This window comes from Enoplosus armatus, chromosome 16 (genome assembly GCF_043641665.1).
Source record: "Enoplosus armatus isolate fEnoArm2 chromosome 16, fEnoArm2.hap1, whole genome shotgun sequence".
Taxonomy (NCBI): Eukaryota; Metazoa; Chordata; class Actinopteri; order Centrarchiformes; family Enoplosidae; genus Enoplosus; species Enoplosus armatus.
The window spans coordinates 19551378-19566113 of NC_092195.1; the positions used below are offsets into that span (position 1 = coordinate 19551378).

General features: G+C 38.6%; 1 protein-coding gene across 1 annotated transcript; it reads right to left on the bottom strand.

The window, feature by feature from the left end:
• Positions 1-3103: 3103 nt before the first annotated feature.
• LOC139298777 (recoverin-like) lies at positions 3104-6745 on the bottom strand. Its single transcript, XM_070921539.1, has 3 exons — positions 6365-6745; positions 3667-3778; positions 3104-3189 (listed from the first exon to the last, which is right to left on the bottom strand). Exons 1-3 carry the CDS (start codon positions 6743-6745, stop codon positions 3104-3106), a joined length of 579 nt encoding a protein of 192 aa, XP_070777640.1.
• Positions 6746-14736: the final 7991 nt, after the last annotated feature.

Below are 14736 nucleotides of genomic sequence, written 5' to 3' on the forward strand. Positions count from 1 at the left end.
ATTCAAAAGGTAAAATGATAAACGACTGTGGTATGTGATGTTATATATTTTGTTTTTAATCTATGTTTGCATGAACGGATGAAAATCCCCTCCAGTAAGATGATAAATAAAAACAAACCACATTGTCTGATGATGTCTTATCAATACACAAAACCCCTGTAATCATATAATGAGACTTTTGCTATCATGAGTTATATAACATTTTAGTCACAGAAGTGTCAAAATACATATTTAGGTCTATTTTTATGAAAGACTTTAGAGCAGGAAGTTATTCTGCTATGAACTGAGCACAATGCAGATTATACATCAGTGATGGTAAGATTAGTTTAACGTCCCACAGAGAAACACTAGTATTCATCGTTTGAAACAGTTACCTAAGGCGTGTTGCCATTTCATTATGTTAAAAGGGGCTTAGGTTATTTTGGGAATCCACGGTTCTAAGTAAAGGTTTTGTTAATTTCTCTCATAGACAATGTGAGGTGACTAGTACTGTTGTCTAGACTCAGATGGCCACGCAACACTAAGAAACAGCTTCAGCAATATTTAAGTTCATTCCTAAAAAAATCTTATTTCTAACCATTTTACGACTCTCTACAACTGAAACAAATACAAAGAAGTAAAACATTATCAAGATTTATTTCAGCTGCAGCCTAAATACTCATGAGTTTGCATGAGCGTGTATCCTGTGTTTTTTATGTTTCCCTGTGTTTATGTTCTGTTTCTGTCCACGAAAGACAGAAAAGAAGAAAAGCGAGAATCGAAGATTACAACAAACAGAGATTTAGACATTAAGGCAGATGCTTTCAAATACTGGACAGAAGATTATGTCAATAATCTCCCCAGTCAGGGGAATAAGAGAGAGAGAGAGAGAGAGATTGACATAATGTAGGCAGTGAAGCAGAGATAAACAGGGTTGTCGGGTCACTGGGCAGTATGTGGAAAGTAATTAAAAATGTAAATTAAGAGGCTGAATTATACAACTGTTTATGTAAGATGAGCCTCTCACACCACTTGAGGTGATTTGGTTGACAGTTTTTCCTCAAAAACCGCCCAACATATGGGACATGAAGTGGTTAAAATGCATGTATTTATTCACTGTAAACAGGCCTGTGTGTATCTGCCACCAGCGGCAAAACAAGTTATAACAACATAATATCTAACATGTGTATTTTTTCATTTTACTTTTTATTTTCAACATGTTGAAGGTTCCCTTGGCCATAAAACTAGCTTCTGATTCCAAGTTGCATCTCATTTGTTTAATTGATATACTTGAGTAATTTAATATAGTGCAGCGCCCTGAATAGAGTCAAAGTCAATCAGGAAACCTTTAATCTTTCATTGTGGAAGGAAGCCTCCCCAATAGATTTCCTCTTTGGTGAACTTGTAAAAAATGCTTTAAAATTCATTTGGCTTCATAATGAAATAAGCAAGCGTACTTTTAAAAAAAACGTAGCAGATGTCTCAGAAAGTGGAGCAAGAAAGTAAACTAGGTCTTCTCATTATGAAACAATATTTTATATAGACACTATTATCTGTGTTTGTCTTGTGTAACTTAAGAACAAGGCCATCGTGAAACAGGCCAACTGTGAACATCTGGAGACTTTGGGACTAAAGTATTTCAACAAAAAAAACTTCACTTATTGCAGGATATTTTCAGACCTTTGACCATCTAGACTACCATTTATATGTTCACCGTTTTGGATGAATCTAAAATGTTTCAACTCCCCAAATTCTCCCCTAACTCACAAAAAAACTGTTACCCTTCATGTCTAGACATGTTGATGGGTTTGGATTTATGAATAGAATTTTATTCATGGTGCTCACAGCATTAAAAATATGACATCTTTCCAGAAAGAGTGTCCTGGTTACTCTGAAACTGCTCCCAGTCAGAGCGGTGGGGTACGTGGATTATCATGTGGCAGCTGCTTTTAAAGGTAACTTCTCTCTCTTTAGCCCGGCATCATCAGACCAACTTGCAAATGCTAATTAGTCTGGAACCTCTCGGGTCATTTTTGATTTCCAGGGGGCGTTAGACCAAACTCCCTCTGGACGCTACAACCGATCAGAGCAACAAAACGTGTGACGTAGCTGTAGGCTGCTAGGCTAGGTAGCTACTTCCAACATCCAATTCATTTGGCTTCTAGTTTAACGTGATACACAGACGTTTGACATGACATTTGTACGTAACGTGAACGTTTTTATTAACAAAAATATAATAACCTGAAAAAGAGACAGAAGAAGGAAAAAAGACTTCTGACACCTTACATTTTATTACAATTTCATGTTTTTGATTTATTGAATTTATCATAAAGGGAAATCCGGGTCCAACATTTAGTTTTACATGTTGTTGTACATGAGCAAACCTACTCTGCAATATGCACCACTTAACTAGAACATCAAACATGTAGGGTTGGGCCACATGGATGAATTAAACACTGCAAAGGACACAACATTAGATAATAACAAAGGCCCAGGTACAATTACACCTTGATGCACTTGGTCAGGGTTTTAAAAAAAGATTCCAGGGATAAAAGAGAAACTACAGCATTGGCTGCCCAGTAGAGAAAAAACATCATGGTAATGACACTTGAACTAACACATGACATGTTATCATATTAAAACGTGTGCTTGAGTTGCTAATACACACCTTCATAATTTAATTTTGTCAAGAAATGTAAACTAAACACTGACAGCGTCAGAAACACTGTACGTGCTTCATCTATTGCGATGAAGACGCTAATCTTAGCAGAAACAGCATACGCACATTTTATTTAGGGAAAGTGTCAATCAGGTCACATGTGTATGAGTGAATATTACGTGGTAGACGGACAGAAGTTAACTAGAGTTGCTGTGAAGATTTCAAATTTGGATATGGTTGCTATGGTAACTGCAATCACAGGTAACCTGGGGGGCTATTTCTTGCTTTTAACTTTAGATTCTGTATCATTATTTAAAAATAAAGACTCAAAGGGGCGTTATCGTCACACCGGCTACGTGTTCACACTTTGTGAAGGTGCTGAAAGGTGTCGTTGCATTAGCAGAGTGAAGGGTGAAGTTGAGAAGCCAGGACTGGAGAAAGATAGACAACAAATCTGTAGAAGAGTTACTTCGAAGGCTGATACTGAATCAAACGAAGGGCCTCCTCATTTTCCAACACTCCCTGGATGAACTCTCCTTCTGCCACTCGGTCTGGAGGGAGAAAAGGAAGAAGTAAAAGAAGAAGTTTAGTTCAGGTTATTGAAATTAATTAAAAACACTTCTGAAAGGTTCCAAAGGGAAAATAAGGGACTGGAGCACACTGATTCATTTCCAGGGTGCTGGTGGCCAATCAGATACATGCAGACGCATGTTTAACTTTCCAGAGTTGTACAATCCTGTGTTAGAGTATTACAAACCACTGTGCATTGTTTTAGCGTCTGATAAGCCTTTAAACACATTCATCTGGTACCCAAACTGGACTTCCTGGATCGTATTTCATGTCTTACTGGTTGGAGTGGTCTGCTTTACTATGTTCATAGCTCCCAACTTTACATCTTGCCATGTATAGGTATAAAAGTTCTGCAGTCATCTAGCAGAAACAGAGCTGTTCAGGGAGATAATAAATAATTTTGGTGGTTGAGCAAAATCAATCAGAAGCAAGAGCGCCATTCAAACTATCAATCTCACCATTGTCGCCCTTTTCAAAGTAGTTCCAGAGCTTGTCTGCCCTCTTCTCTGCTGAGTTTTCATCGTCAGGCAGATCTTCCACTTCATCTTTAGGAATCAGCTTGAAAATTGCCTGTTAAAATAAAAAGAAAAAAAACGAAGATACAAAGAGAGAGAGAAGCATTCAGTTTTAATATATTGTCTCTCTGTTGAAGTATTGTCTTTCCCTTTAGTTCGTTGCACAGTGGGGCAAGTTATCTCTGAGTTTAGAGGCAAACCTGGTAAGTTAGGCATTGAGTGAACCAGACGAACTGATTTCTGTTCTTCCACCTACTCAATACTTTCTTATTTTACCTTTTTTTGTCTTGAGCTCATCCTGGGTGCAGAAACTAGTCTCTGTTAGGGGTATGCTGTACAGTGCTGTTGTCCTAGTTTGACTGATGGTGCCTCACAGACGATTAGGCATTTGTTTCTGGTCGGTAGGGAATGGTGTTTACTGTTAAAACTTGTCTGCAAAATGGTTTTGTGTCACTGTGCTTTGTGTTGTCAGGGGAGCTGGCTTTAGCTGTTGTGTTCAGTGTCCTGTGTTCTGATTATTTTCAACAGCTCTTTAGGGCAAATGATGGGAACCAAGTCATGCTTGATGGGAGCTGTTCTTTTTATCGTTATGAATTGCATTCAAGGCAACATTATTTACAGAACACATTTCATAAAGAGGGTAAATTCAAAGTAGTAAATTCACTGACAAAGCGGAGGGATATGGCGTCACCTTGTGTAATGGTTACGATGCAGATGATTGACATTAGGTCTGGCAATATAAGTAATTTAGAGCTGCTAAACCTAGTCCAATCAACTAACTCCTATTCTCCTACTAAATTGAAGTGTGGTGGCTATGAATAGGCCTGCAGAGGAAGTAAACATTTCAAACACCTAATAAAATAGGGTATTTTTTATTGTTAACAGCACTTTGATAGTGACCTCAACGCCGTTAGGTTCCTGTCTCTTTTTTTAATCTTTTTAACGATGACTTCTACATGACTTCCTGGAAATCCAATAAATTGGATCAATATCTGAAGCATTTTACATTTGCTTCAACCAATGTCTTTGTTGTAAAAGACATTGGTTGATCACACATGGAAAAGGCAGTGCTGTGAAAACTAAAACTACTAGCTCACATTTCACTGCAATTGCAAGGCTTAAAGAAAAGATTACTGAAAAAAAAAATGGTCAGGCTGTTAAATCAGTGACAAATCGTTTTATTCAGATATACTGCAGTCAGACTGAAGAAGGATTTAGCTTTTTTCTTAAACCCTATTTTTCATTGTCTCTCTCACTGTTAACTCTCACACAGTCCTTTCTGGCTATTTTTGCACTACACAATAAAGAAATAAACATTAAGAAATAATGGAAATAATATAACTTTCTGCCACTTTCCTCTCCAAAGACTAAATCGGTGAAGGACAGTTTTGTTTAATAATAGTGGCATTAGTAGTGTATTATTTTAAATTGAAATGCTTGCTAATGTTATATCTAACGATTGAAACATTTTAACATGAGAGATGCAGATGTTGGAGGTTATAATTTGTAAAATTCAGTGTGTTAAGTTCTGCAAAATTGCCTATGTCTACCTTTGTCTTGAAGCCACTAAAGGATACAGTGTGTGACACTCCCGAATCATCCTGTATGCAGATGATACTGTTATTAAACTTCATTATGTTTCCGCTAATGCACATTTTCAACAAGTGGTTTCCATACTTTACTCACAATGGTTTAGGTAGTTTATTGAGTTTTCTCATTTGAGTTTTAATAGTTACCATGCCATGCCACAATGCTCTTGATCCAAATTGTTAAAATAAGATGAGAACATTCTGCCTCTGTTTGCTAAAAAAGCAGATCAAAAATTTCGAATATGTGTAAGAATGTGACATCTTCATTAAGACGCAACCTCCTGTTTGAATATCCTCCCAGCCTCACTCCAAAGCTCTCTGCAGGATTAGCCCTTAATTCATCCTAAACTGTTTATCAGCATCAATTAAAGTCTAATCCTGCGTTTGAAAAATGTTATCTAACAAGGATAAGACCATGAGATGTGGAATCGGTTTCAATGCTGCAGTTGAATTTGATGATGGGGAAATCGGTGCTATCTAAATTTAAAGAGTCACATGTCCAAATAAGGCAACATGTTTTGGGATACTACGATCACATGGATGATCAGAACCTTCTCCTGTGATGTCCATGTGCCTTTTAAGTCATCTATAAATACTGTACATACTGAGTTTCCTTCAGAGTTCACTGCTCAGCAAATGTAAATCACTGTGATCTTCCCTTTACATATTACTATCTAACCTCTGATTCAATCATCCACCCATCCTTTTCTCTCACTTTCAACACCTTCATCTACCAATCAATTTAACCGTCCAATCCACCAAATTCTTTAATAAGTTCCATTCAAGTATACAAAGGAACCTAAACCCACTTAAACCCAGTTTACTTACTGGTGAGGTCTGCAAAACCTGCCAATGTCTGACCTTTGTCTAGAAGCCACTAACAGTGCAGGACAGTCTAATATTAACTTATATGCAAATGATACTGTTGTCTATGCTGTCTCTTAGCAAGAATTTGCTACTCAGCTGTTCATTCCCAAACATATGGAAGCCAAACATGAAAGAACTGGTTGTTTGTAAGGCTACTATATCACTTCCCTTTCTCCACAACTCACCGTGCAGATTTCCTTGACCTCTGACTTGGTGATGTATCCGTTCTTGTCCACGTCGAACAGCGAAAAGGCCCACTCCAGTTTCCTGGTGGTCTTCCCTGTTGACGTCATGTGGAGAGCGATGATGTACTCCTTGAAGTCCAGTGTGCCATCGTCGTTTGTGTCGAAGGAGCGGAATACGTGCTGGGCATATGTATGGGCGTCACTTTCTGGAAAGAACTTACTGTAGATGCTCTGAAACTCCTCTTTTGAGATGCGCCCTGTTGGACACTGCTTCTTGAAGTTTTCATACCATTGGACAATCTCAGTCTCTGAGAACTTGGTGTTGAGTTTCAGATCCTCCAGGATCTCCTTGGACACAGCGCCGCTCTTGGTGTTACCCATTGTTGGTGGTGCTGGTGATGTTTTTGAGTTATATTAAAGTGTGAATTTGTGGCCCTTGAGCTCTTCTAGGTGAATTAACACACAGCTGCAACTTAGGGAGTTGCCTCCTCTACTCTGTCAAAGTGGTAAACAGAAGACTATTCCTGAGGTATGGCTGCAGTATCCTTCTTGAACCTGGTCCTGGCCTACGGTTCAGTCCGCAGAAGCATATGCTGTGAAAAGAGCAGAAGCCACTTGGTAAGCTCATTAAGCCAATCAACTATCAGTAATACCAGCAAGAGGTGTCACGGACAAGGTTCAACCCAGGTCAAGGCTGAAGTGCTTGTTTATTGACATTTAAAGTGTGGTGAAAGTGTCGTTATCAATCGGGAGGGAAATTCAATGTAAAATATTTTTGATTGCCAGTTTTCAACCGCAGTCAAACCTGCTTTCTATGCACCAACCACATGCGATTGAGCACTTTCAGCATAGTGACTTTCTCTACCGATCTCTCACCCAGAATCAGCTCTCTCTCACTTTTTGCTATCGGTTTGTGTCTTGAAATGTTGTGTTGCAGCCACTTTTAAATTTTTAATGGTTTTGCACTGCTTTGATTTTTAAGCAAGGTGGCCACCCCATACAGTAATTACAACTTCACAGGTCTAATAGCTTCTCGGCGGCCAAGTATCGACCAACATCCACATGACTCAGGGTCTTCAAAGGGTTCAAGTCAGCCTCAGTTAACTCAAGATATTTTGTGTCGCATTATCAAAACTAGTACAATGCACTTAAAGTTCAAATGTTTCAGAATCCACCTTACATTACAAGAAAAAAATAGACTTACTACAAAATGAACAAAATCACAGCACAATTGCACATGCTGTTAGAAATTAATGAAAATAATTTCTAATGTAAAGCGATTAATTCGTCTGTGACAACCAGGACAAAATAATATCTTGGCGAGCAAGTGAATCACTATGGTGACTATAAATAGACTCAATTAACGCACCAATTCAATATGGAGTAATTGTCCCTGGCAATCTCCTTACTTTGTACTTTGATAAAACGAGGAAAATACTCTCATTTGTTTCACTGCAAATTAATATAAAACAACCTGTCATGATTGCATATTTACCATAACACAAATATTGATGAAATTCATTATTGAGATTATTGAGGCATCCTAGTCTTTTCTTCAGCATGGCATCATCATCTAAGTGATAAAACGTTCCACATGGTACATTGCTGTGGACGGAGAACAAAACAATGTAATTGAAGGTGATGGCGGAAGCATTTAGACACTCATCCAACAAAAAACAACAATAAGAAATGAATGTAAACGCCGCTACTTTTCATCCATTAAAAGTCTTCTCATCCCTTGTCATTCCTCGACATGCTTCATATCCACATGACTAATGTGTTTTTCTTTCTTTCTTTTCTTTTTCTTTTCTGAGAGAATCTCACTTAAACCTAATTTAATACCAGCAGTCCCAAGAAAGTCAAAAGGTCCAATGGTCATTCATGGTGTTCAGTTTCTGGAGTCTTAAGGATCGTGATATTTCATGTTGTCAGCGTAGTGCAGCTGTTTGTTTCCTACCTGTGTGAGCAGCTGAGGAGTCCAGGACAAACAGTGATGCTCTGTCTGTGAGCAGCAGAGGAAATCAGCTTCCACTTGTTGAGATAAGTCAATTAAACTGGATCACCCTGAGGCGGAGCCACAGCAGCACCCATGTGAACCCCTGAGCTTACTGAGCTGCTGCTTCTCCTTTTTTTCTCTCCATGTAGTCAACTGGTCAAGTCACATTTATTTGTAAGGTGTTTTTCACAAACGTGATCGCAGGAAGTGCTTTGCAGAGTAAAAAGGACACACGTACAGACATCACAGATGACTTCAGCAATTATGAATCATATGTGCATGTAAGAAAAAGAACAAGTAAACAAACATCTATGCAAAGTAATTTGTTGGTTTGGTCATATATATGTTTATTATGACCAGTTTGGTTCCCAGTTATGTGACTGGCCTCTTGTGCGTGCACACATGCCTCTGGGAAGAGTTCTTCTGGTTACTCCTGAAATGATATTCACTTCATATTTGAAGTGACGAATATGAAGTGACATTGTAAACTCTTGGGCTGTGAGGGAAATACATCTCCTAACATCAAACGGTACTTTTATAGGATTTTATATGACCAGGCTTTTGTAGTCAGGGCCCTTCAGCTCTGGAACTCCCTGCCTGAAGATCTTTTAAATCACTTCTCAAAACAGCGTTTTATTTCCAACATGTCATGTCTGTTTATTGTTATTGCATTTATCTCATATTATTTTTGGGGTATTTCATTCCATTTCATTTCTGTGTTATTTTAATTGTCTGGTAATAAATGAAAACACATTTTCTAAAAGTCAATATAAAATGAAAGAAAGTTCTTGTGTAGTAAAATATAGAAAAATAGAACCAATTCAGTACAATGGTCCTTTAATATTTTGTATTGTGCTGTTCTGTGTTTAGACAATATGTTTTAAAATATTACAGACACCTTTTAATACACAAAGCAACATACAGTCCAGCATGCAGTCCAGTATACACCAAAACACCACAAACTACAACTCACGTTTTATCCAAAACCGGACTTTTTTCTGGTTCATGAAAGAGTTGTTTAAGAGTCTTTTACACCTTTTCATGAGTAAAACACAGAGAAACACAATAAAAATGTGTTAATTTGTTGAATGGTTACATTTAAAGATATTTGCATTGTCAACATGGTCAGCATTGTACATTTCCAGCTTCAGTACTGCTTCAAAAAACTCTTTGTTATGCCGTATTGTCATTATTGTGAGATATACAAAGAGAGTGACAGGGAAGATGGAGGTTTGACATGTGACACAGGTTAAAGGTCACACTGAACTCTTCCCTGCAGCTTGACTTGATTCAGATGACTGAAGCTGGCACTGACATGCTGCCTGTTTACGGGTGCACCGCAGGTTTGATCTGCACCTGATCAAATGAAGTGACAAAGAAAAATGAGTCCTTTCCAAAACTACCGTAGACCGTCACACAGGCAAAGACTTAACACTTTAAATCCAGCGATTTCTGGCGAGCGGCTCTGCGGCGCGCAGCGGAGGATTTTATCTGCGCTTAACTGAGTATTGACTTGTGATCCACCATCTGCTCCGCCGTAAACCAGTCCACGCAGAAAACATCAACTTAGGTGTAAACTACCTGACTGAAGCAGGCTGGGGAGGCAGCAGGAATTAAATGTCTGAGCTCTTCGGGTCATGACTTTAGTATTGGAGTGGTATTTAACCACTCTGATCGACCCTCACCTCTCTACCAGTTCACTATGATGTATTTCATTCACTACCAGAACTTCCAAATATACTTACAGTATATCATTACACACCTGGGAGTTTTGTGTAAGTCATCAAATGCCCCTCTAAATGTGCTTTTAGTGGTTTCCACTTTAAAGTCAACAAAACATATTCATTGGAAGAGTTCCATACACATCCACATGCTATGACGTCAGAAAATTGTGAAATGAATCGCACTGCTGTGTCTTATTGTCTGATCTTATTATGTTTGTGTGTGGCAGGTAAAAATAATGTTTGCTTTGTCGTGACAAATCGCAGATTTTCAAGTCATTATTTCATTATCGTAATGGTTTTATATACTGCATACACATAACTATAAATCATCTTTTCTGGTTTTATTCTATCAGTGGTTTTAGATACGACAATGAACATGAAGCAAAGTGACAGCTGAACTCTGGATGGCTGCTGTGGATCGAGGCGTAAGCTCAGAAACTTACCCCTGTTAGATAATATCGCCAAGCACGGTAACGGCAACAACAAAGTCTGAGCATGCCCACTGCGTTCAGCCTGATTAAGATGACGTAACTGGGCTACCTGCAGACTGCTGCGCTGATGCTTTATCGCAGGTTATAGAGCAGCATCTACAGTCTCTTGGCAAACTGCTGATCTCTCTTCTCTTCTATTAAATAAAACAACTTAATTCCTTTGCTGACGTGCTGAGGCCTAACTCGAGCACCCTGCCTCCCTCTTGGCCCCGTCAGCCTCGGCTCCACAGGTGATTTGGATTTTGCCATCTGGCTGCTGAGGCTTTGGAGAGCTCTGCCAGAGGACATGCAAAACCAATGTCACCTTTTAAGTAAAATGTCTTCTCAAAGCCGGACTGTGTAACTTTTAAATGAAAGGTTTAACTCATAACCAATAAAATGTACCCTCGCTCTTCTCACTCCACTCTCAGTAGCTAATGCATGCTAATGTTAACTAGCTTTAGTTAGTTACATATTGTTGACATTATTCAGACAGTTTGCTGACTTCATTTAAACATTTCACTGGTTTTATCACAAAAATAAAACACAGGTTCAACACATGTTTGTTTGTTTGTTTTCTGCTAATGGTCACATGCCATGATGTATGCTTTCTGTATTTTAGCCTTTGTTTTTGTTTTTTTCACAGTCTAACCTCAAATTCTCTCAAGCCTCCCGAAACCATTTTTACTGGGAATAACAACGTCCATACATGGTAACACAGGGACTATTTGGTTTTCAGCCTTTTAGTAAATATGTACACAAGCAGTTTAGTGCAGAAAGATGGACAGAAATGTCTTCGCCCCACCCACTGAAGTCCTTAAGTGTAAAACATTTGGGAAGCACCCAGGTTGATCCTCACTGTGTCTTTCTTCTTTTAGAACGGGGATTTTCCCTTTAGGTTACAGAAATAAGAGTCTGGATTTATTGGATTAGCAGTTTTTGTCCCTTGGCTCCTGAGACAAACCTTTCCCGTCGCAATCTCACCTGGTTTAGACGAAGTTCTAGGAAAGGGAATCCTTTGATTGAGAGGAGGGGGGGGATTAAAATGGAGGATCAGAAGGAGATAGAGAGAGAAGCAGTGAAGGTGGTGATGTTAGGCGGTGTAAGGAGGATTTGGCAGCGATGCAAAGCAGACAGTCGATACAGGGAATGGAAAATCTGTGGTTGCCAGAATGCGGCTGATAAGTATTATCAAAGCTCTTTGGCCCGACCTTAAGGAATCTATTCTCAGTAAAGGACGGTTTAATCTGGACACCCTCATGGGCATCATGGTTTCCAGTGCGGATTCGAGTGGAGGGAGCAGAGGGAGGTGAGATCTGCCGAAAAGAGGGACAACTGCAGGATTCCTGCATGTTCGAACAAAACCTTTTGGAGCCACATGATCATGATTTAAATGGACGTAACAACTACAATACTTTACTTCTTCGTGTAGATAAATGTATGGTTTGGTTGTTCATCATTTAGAGACAAAGTGACGCTTCCATCTCAAATGCCGTTTCAAAGTTGACATCTTTGGTCATTTTTCCATTAAACCTGCATTAATTGATTTGATTTGATTTATTTCAGCAGTTACAGAGCAACTTTATAATTAATCTGGAGTCATGTTTCATTTTGAGTCTGCTTTTAGCTCAGTTTTGGTCTCCAGCAACTCTTGAGATCCGGCTCTTTAGCTGCTAAATGCTACAATATGTTCACCAGCAGGTCGCTGACTGCTGTCTGGTGTTGGGCAGGTAGTTCACAGTTTTCACTGGAATTGTTAATATAGAAATATTGACTACAGCTGCTTTAAAACGGCCAAAAACTACAACTACACGGACTTTGTGGGCATTTCAATATGTACGGAGTTTCAGACAATCAAAAGGTCCTCTTACCTAAACCACAAACATGGTGGTTTGACAATGTCTTCCAAACAAATATAAACATATTGCTGTTCTGAAAAGGACTCATATGAGTGCCTTCTCCGCCACCTCTATGGTTTAGGCAACTAAAACTACTTGATTATTATTGGCGTGAAACTGTGGTCAGTTTTAGTGACTGTCAGAAACCATCCACGATGACCTCCTCCCTAAAACCTGAACATCATCACGCTGCGTACACGCTTGATGCTGAGAGAGGGTGCTAGTCAGGAAAACATCATTTGAAGTTTTCCTGGTGAGCACGGTCGACACTTTATCTGTGTAAAACCTTCTAATCCTCATCCTTCAGACTACAAGAAGTCATACTTGAGATTTTGAATTTGAGACTTGACATCTCCAGTGTTGGAAGAAGTATTCACCTCCTTTATGTAAGTAAAAGTACTAATACCACACTGTGAAAGTACTTCACTACAGGTAAAAGTCCTGCATTCAAGTAAAAGTATGTATTATCAGCAAAATGTACTTAAAGTATTGAATGTAAAAGTACTCTTTATGCAGAAAAACCCTTCCCTGTTAGTGTTTTACTAGTATATATGATGTTTTTGGATTAATATTACTGCTGCATTCATGTGCATGTTGCATTTTACTGCTGTAGATGTTAAGGTTGTGCTTAATGTATTTAGTTACGTTCCTCCACTTGACATCTCTGAGGTCAACGGCCTAACTTCACCTGCTGGTATTCAAAACAAGGCCACTGTAAACATGCTCAGCGTCCTCATAATCCCATTACTAGTTATACAAACACTGTCTGCAGGGGAATACCCTGCTCACGATAACTCCACTCAGTGGTGGGAGTAGTGGAGGGGGTTTACACACCGAGGGTCACAGAGCTGTCGAGGAACACTGTCATCTTCTTGACTTGTAAATAACCTGAAAGATAGACCTGAGTTTAGACTTGTTAAAGGCCTGAGATAGACCTGGATTAAATAAAAGTAGTGGCAAATAAGAAACCGATTGCTGTAGTCCAGATTTAATCCACTTGGTTTACCACATGGTGGGATTTAACACATCAGCGTAACACAGGTCAAGTCAGGTGAGCTGTCAGGACCAGGAAAACTAGTCAAACTGAGTCTCAAATAAAGATCTGATGACTTTAAGAGAACCCAACAGCTGCTGGAGGTCAGTAAACAGGAGGAGGAGATTAATTTATTCGTCAGGCATCAAAGGTCTCTGACTGAAAGCTCACATTAAAGTGTCGTGTGTGTGTGTGTGTGCAAATATCAGTTTTATGACAAATTTAGATTTTAAAAAGGCCCAAAACTTTAAAATCTGAATCCTACTTGCGCAGGTTACAGTAATCCCACAGGGAGTTATCCATTACTGTGTCACCCCGGACATGATGAGAGGCGAATCAGATTAGCTGAGCCGTGTCCGTCTTGGTGGAGGGAAAAATCTGCTGCCAGGTCAGTTCCTCTCTTCTTTTTATGGACGTTGCTGTAATCGTGGACTTCATTAATCCGTTCACCTGCCAAAAGACGTTGACATTAACAATTTAATACCTGCTCTGATCTTTTCTTGTACAGGCCACAGATGGATAATGTGCCACTGGTGTTGTTGTAGTTCCTGCTGGTCTCCAGCAGAGGTCACTACAGGTTATAGATACACAAATAACTCCTTTAACTCTCAATGCAAGATTTTAAAAAAATGACTCTTTATTGAAAAAACAAACCAGATAAAAATACAAATACTAAATTCAGAGGAGAAATTATAAATTATAAATTGAAATTATAAAGCTATACAGCACAATAACATAGCACAGTTTGATTGGTTAATTCTTCTACTGTACTTTTATTTGCCATATTGAATTTGATGCACGTTACTGTGAACACGCTAGAACTGTTTTTCTGCCTTCACTGATTTATTATTATTGAGTTTTAAATGTTGTTTTGAAGCATTTTCTTTACCTTGCCATATGTGCAAAAACAGATTTTAAGCAACATACAGTCTCCTGATATTCCTGACTGAAGTACAGAATATAATATATACATAAAATGTATGTACGCATTAATGTAAAGATGTTTAACATAAACATAAAATATGCACATACATAAGAATAAATGTGACATAATTAAATAACAAACACTATATGATAATAGCATTCAGTAATATAGGAATTGTATAAACTGACACAACATAAATATGCTATATAATAATACATACTGTAAATTTACAGTGATATACTATATAATCTACAATATATAGCATGTTTCTGTCTCTATATGTAGCCCTGTTATTTTTAAACATGAGTAATGACATATACAGTGCT

Bases quoted from the DNA above. Each gene is read 5' to 3' on its own strand.
- LOC139298777 (XM_070921539.1), bottom strand. From the start codon at position 6,745: ATGGGTAACACCAAGAGCGGCGCTGTGTCCAAGGAGATCCTGGAGGAT. The intron at 3,779-6,364 runs GTGAGTTGTGGA...TTATTTTAACAG, and splicing joins AGGTCAAGGAAATCTGCACG to GCAATTTTCAAGCTGATTCC. The intron at 3,190-3,666 runs GTGAGATTGATA...TTCTCCCTCCAG, and splicing joins CTTTGAAAAGGGCGACAATG to ACCGAGTGGCAGAAGGAGAG.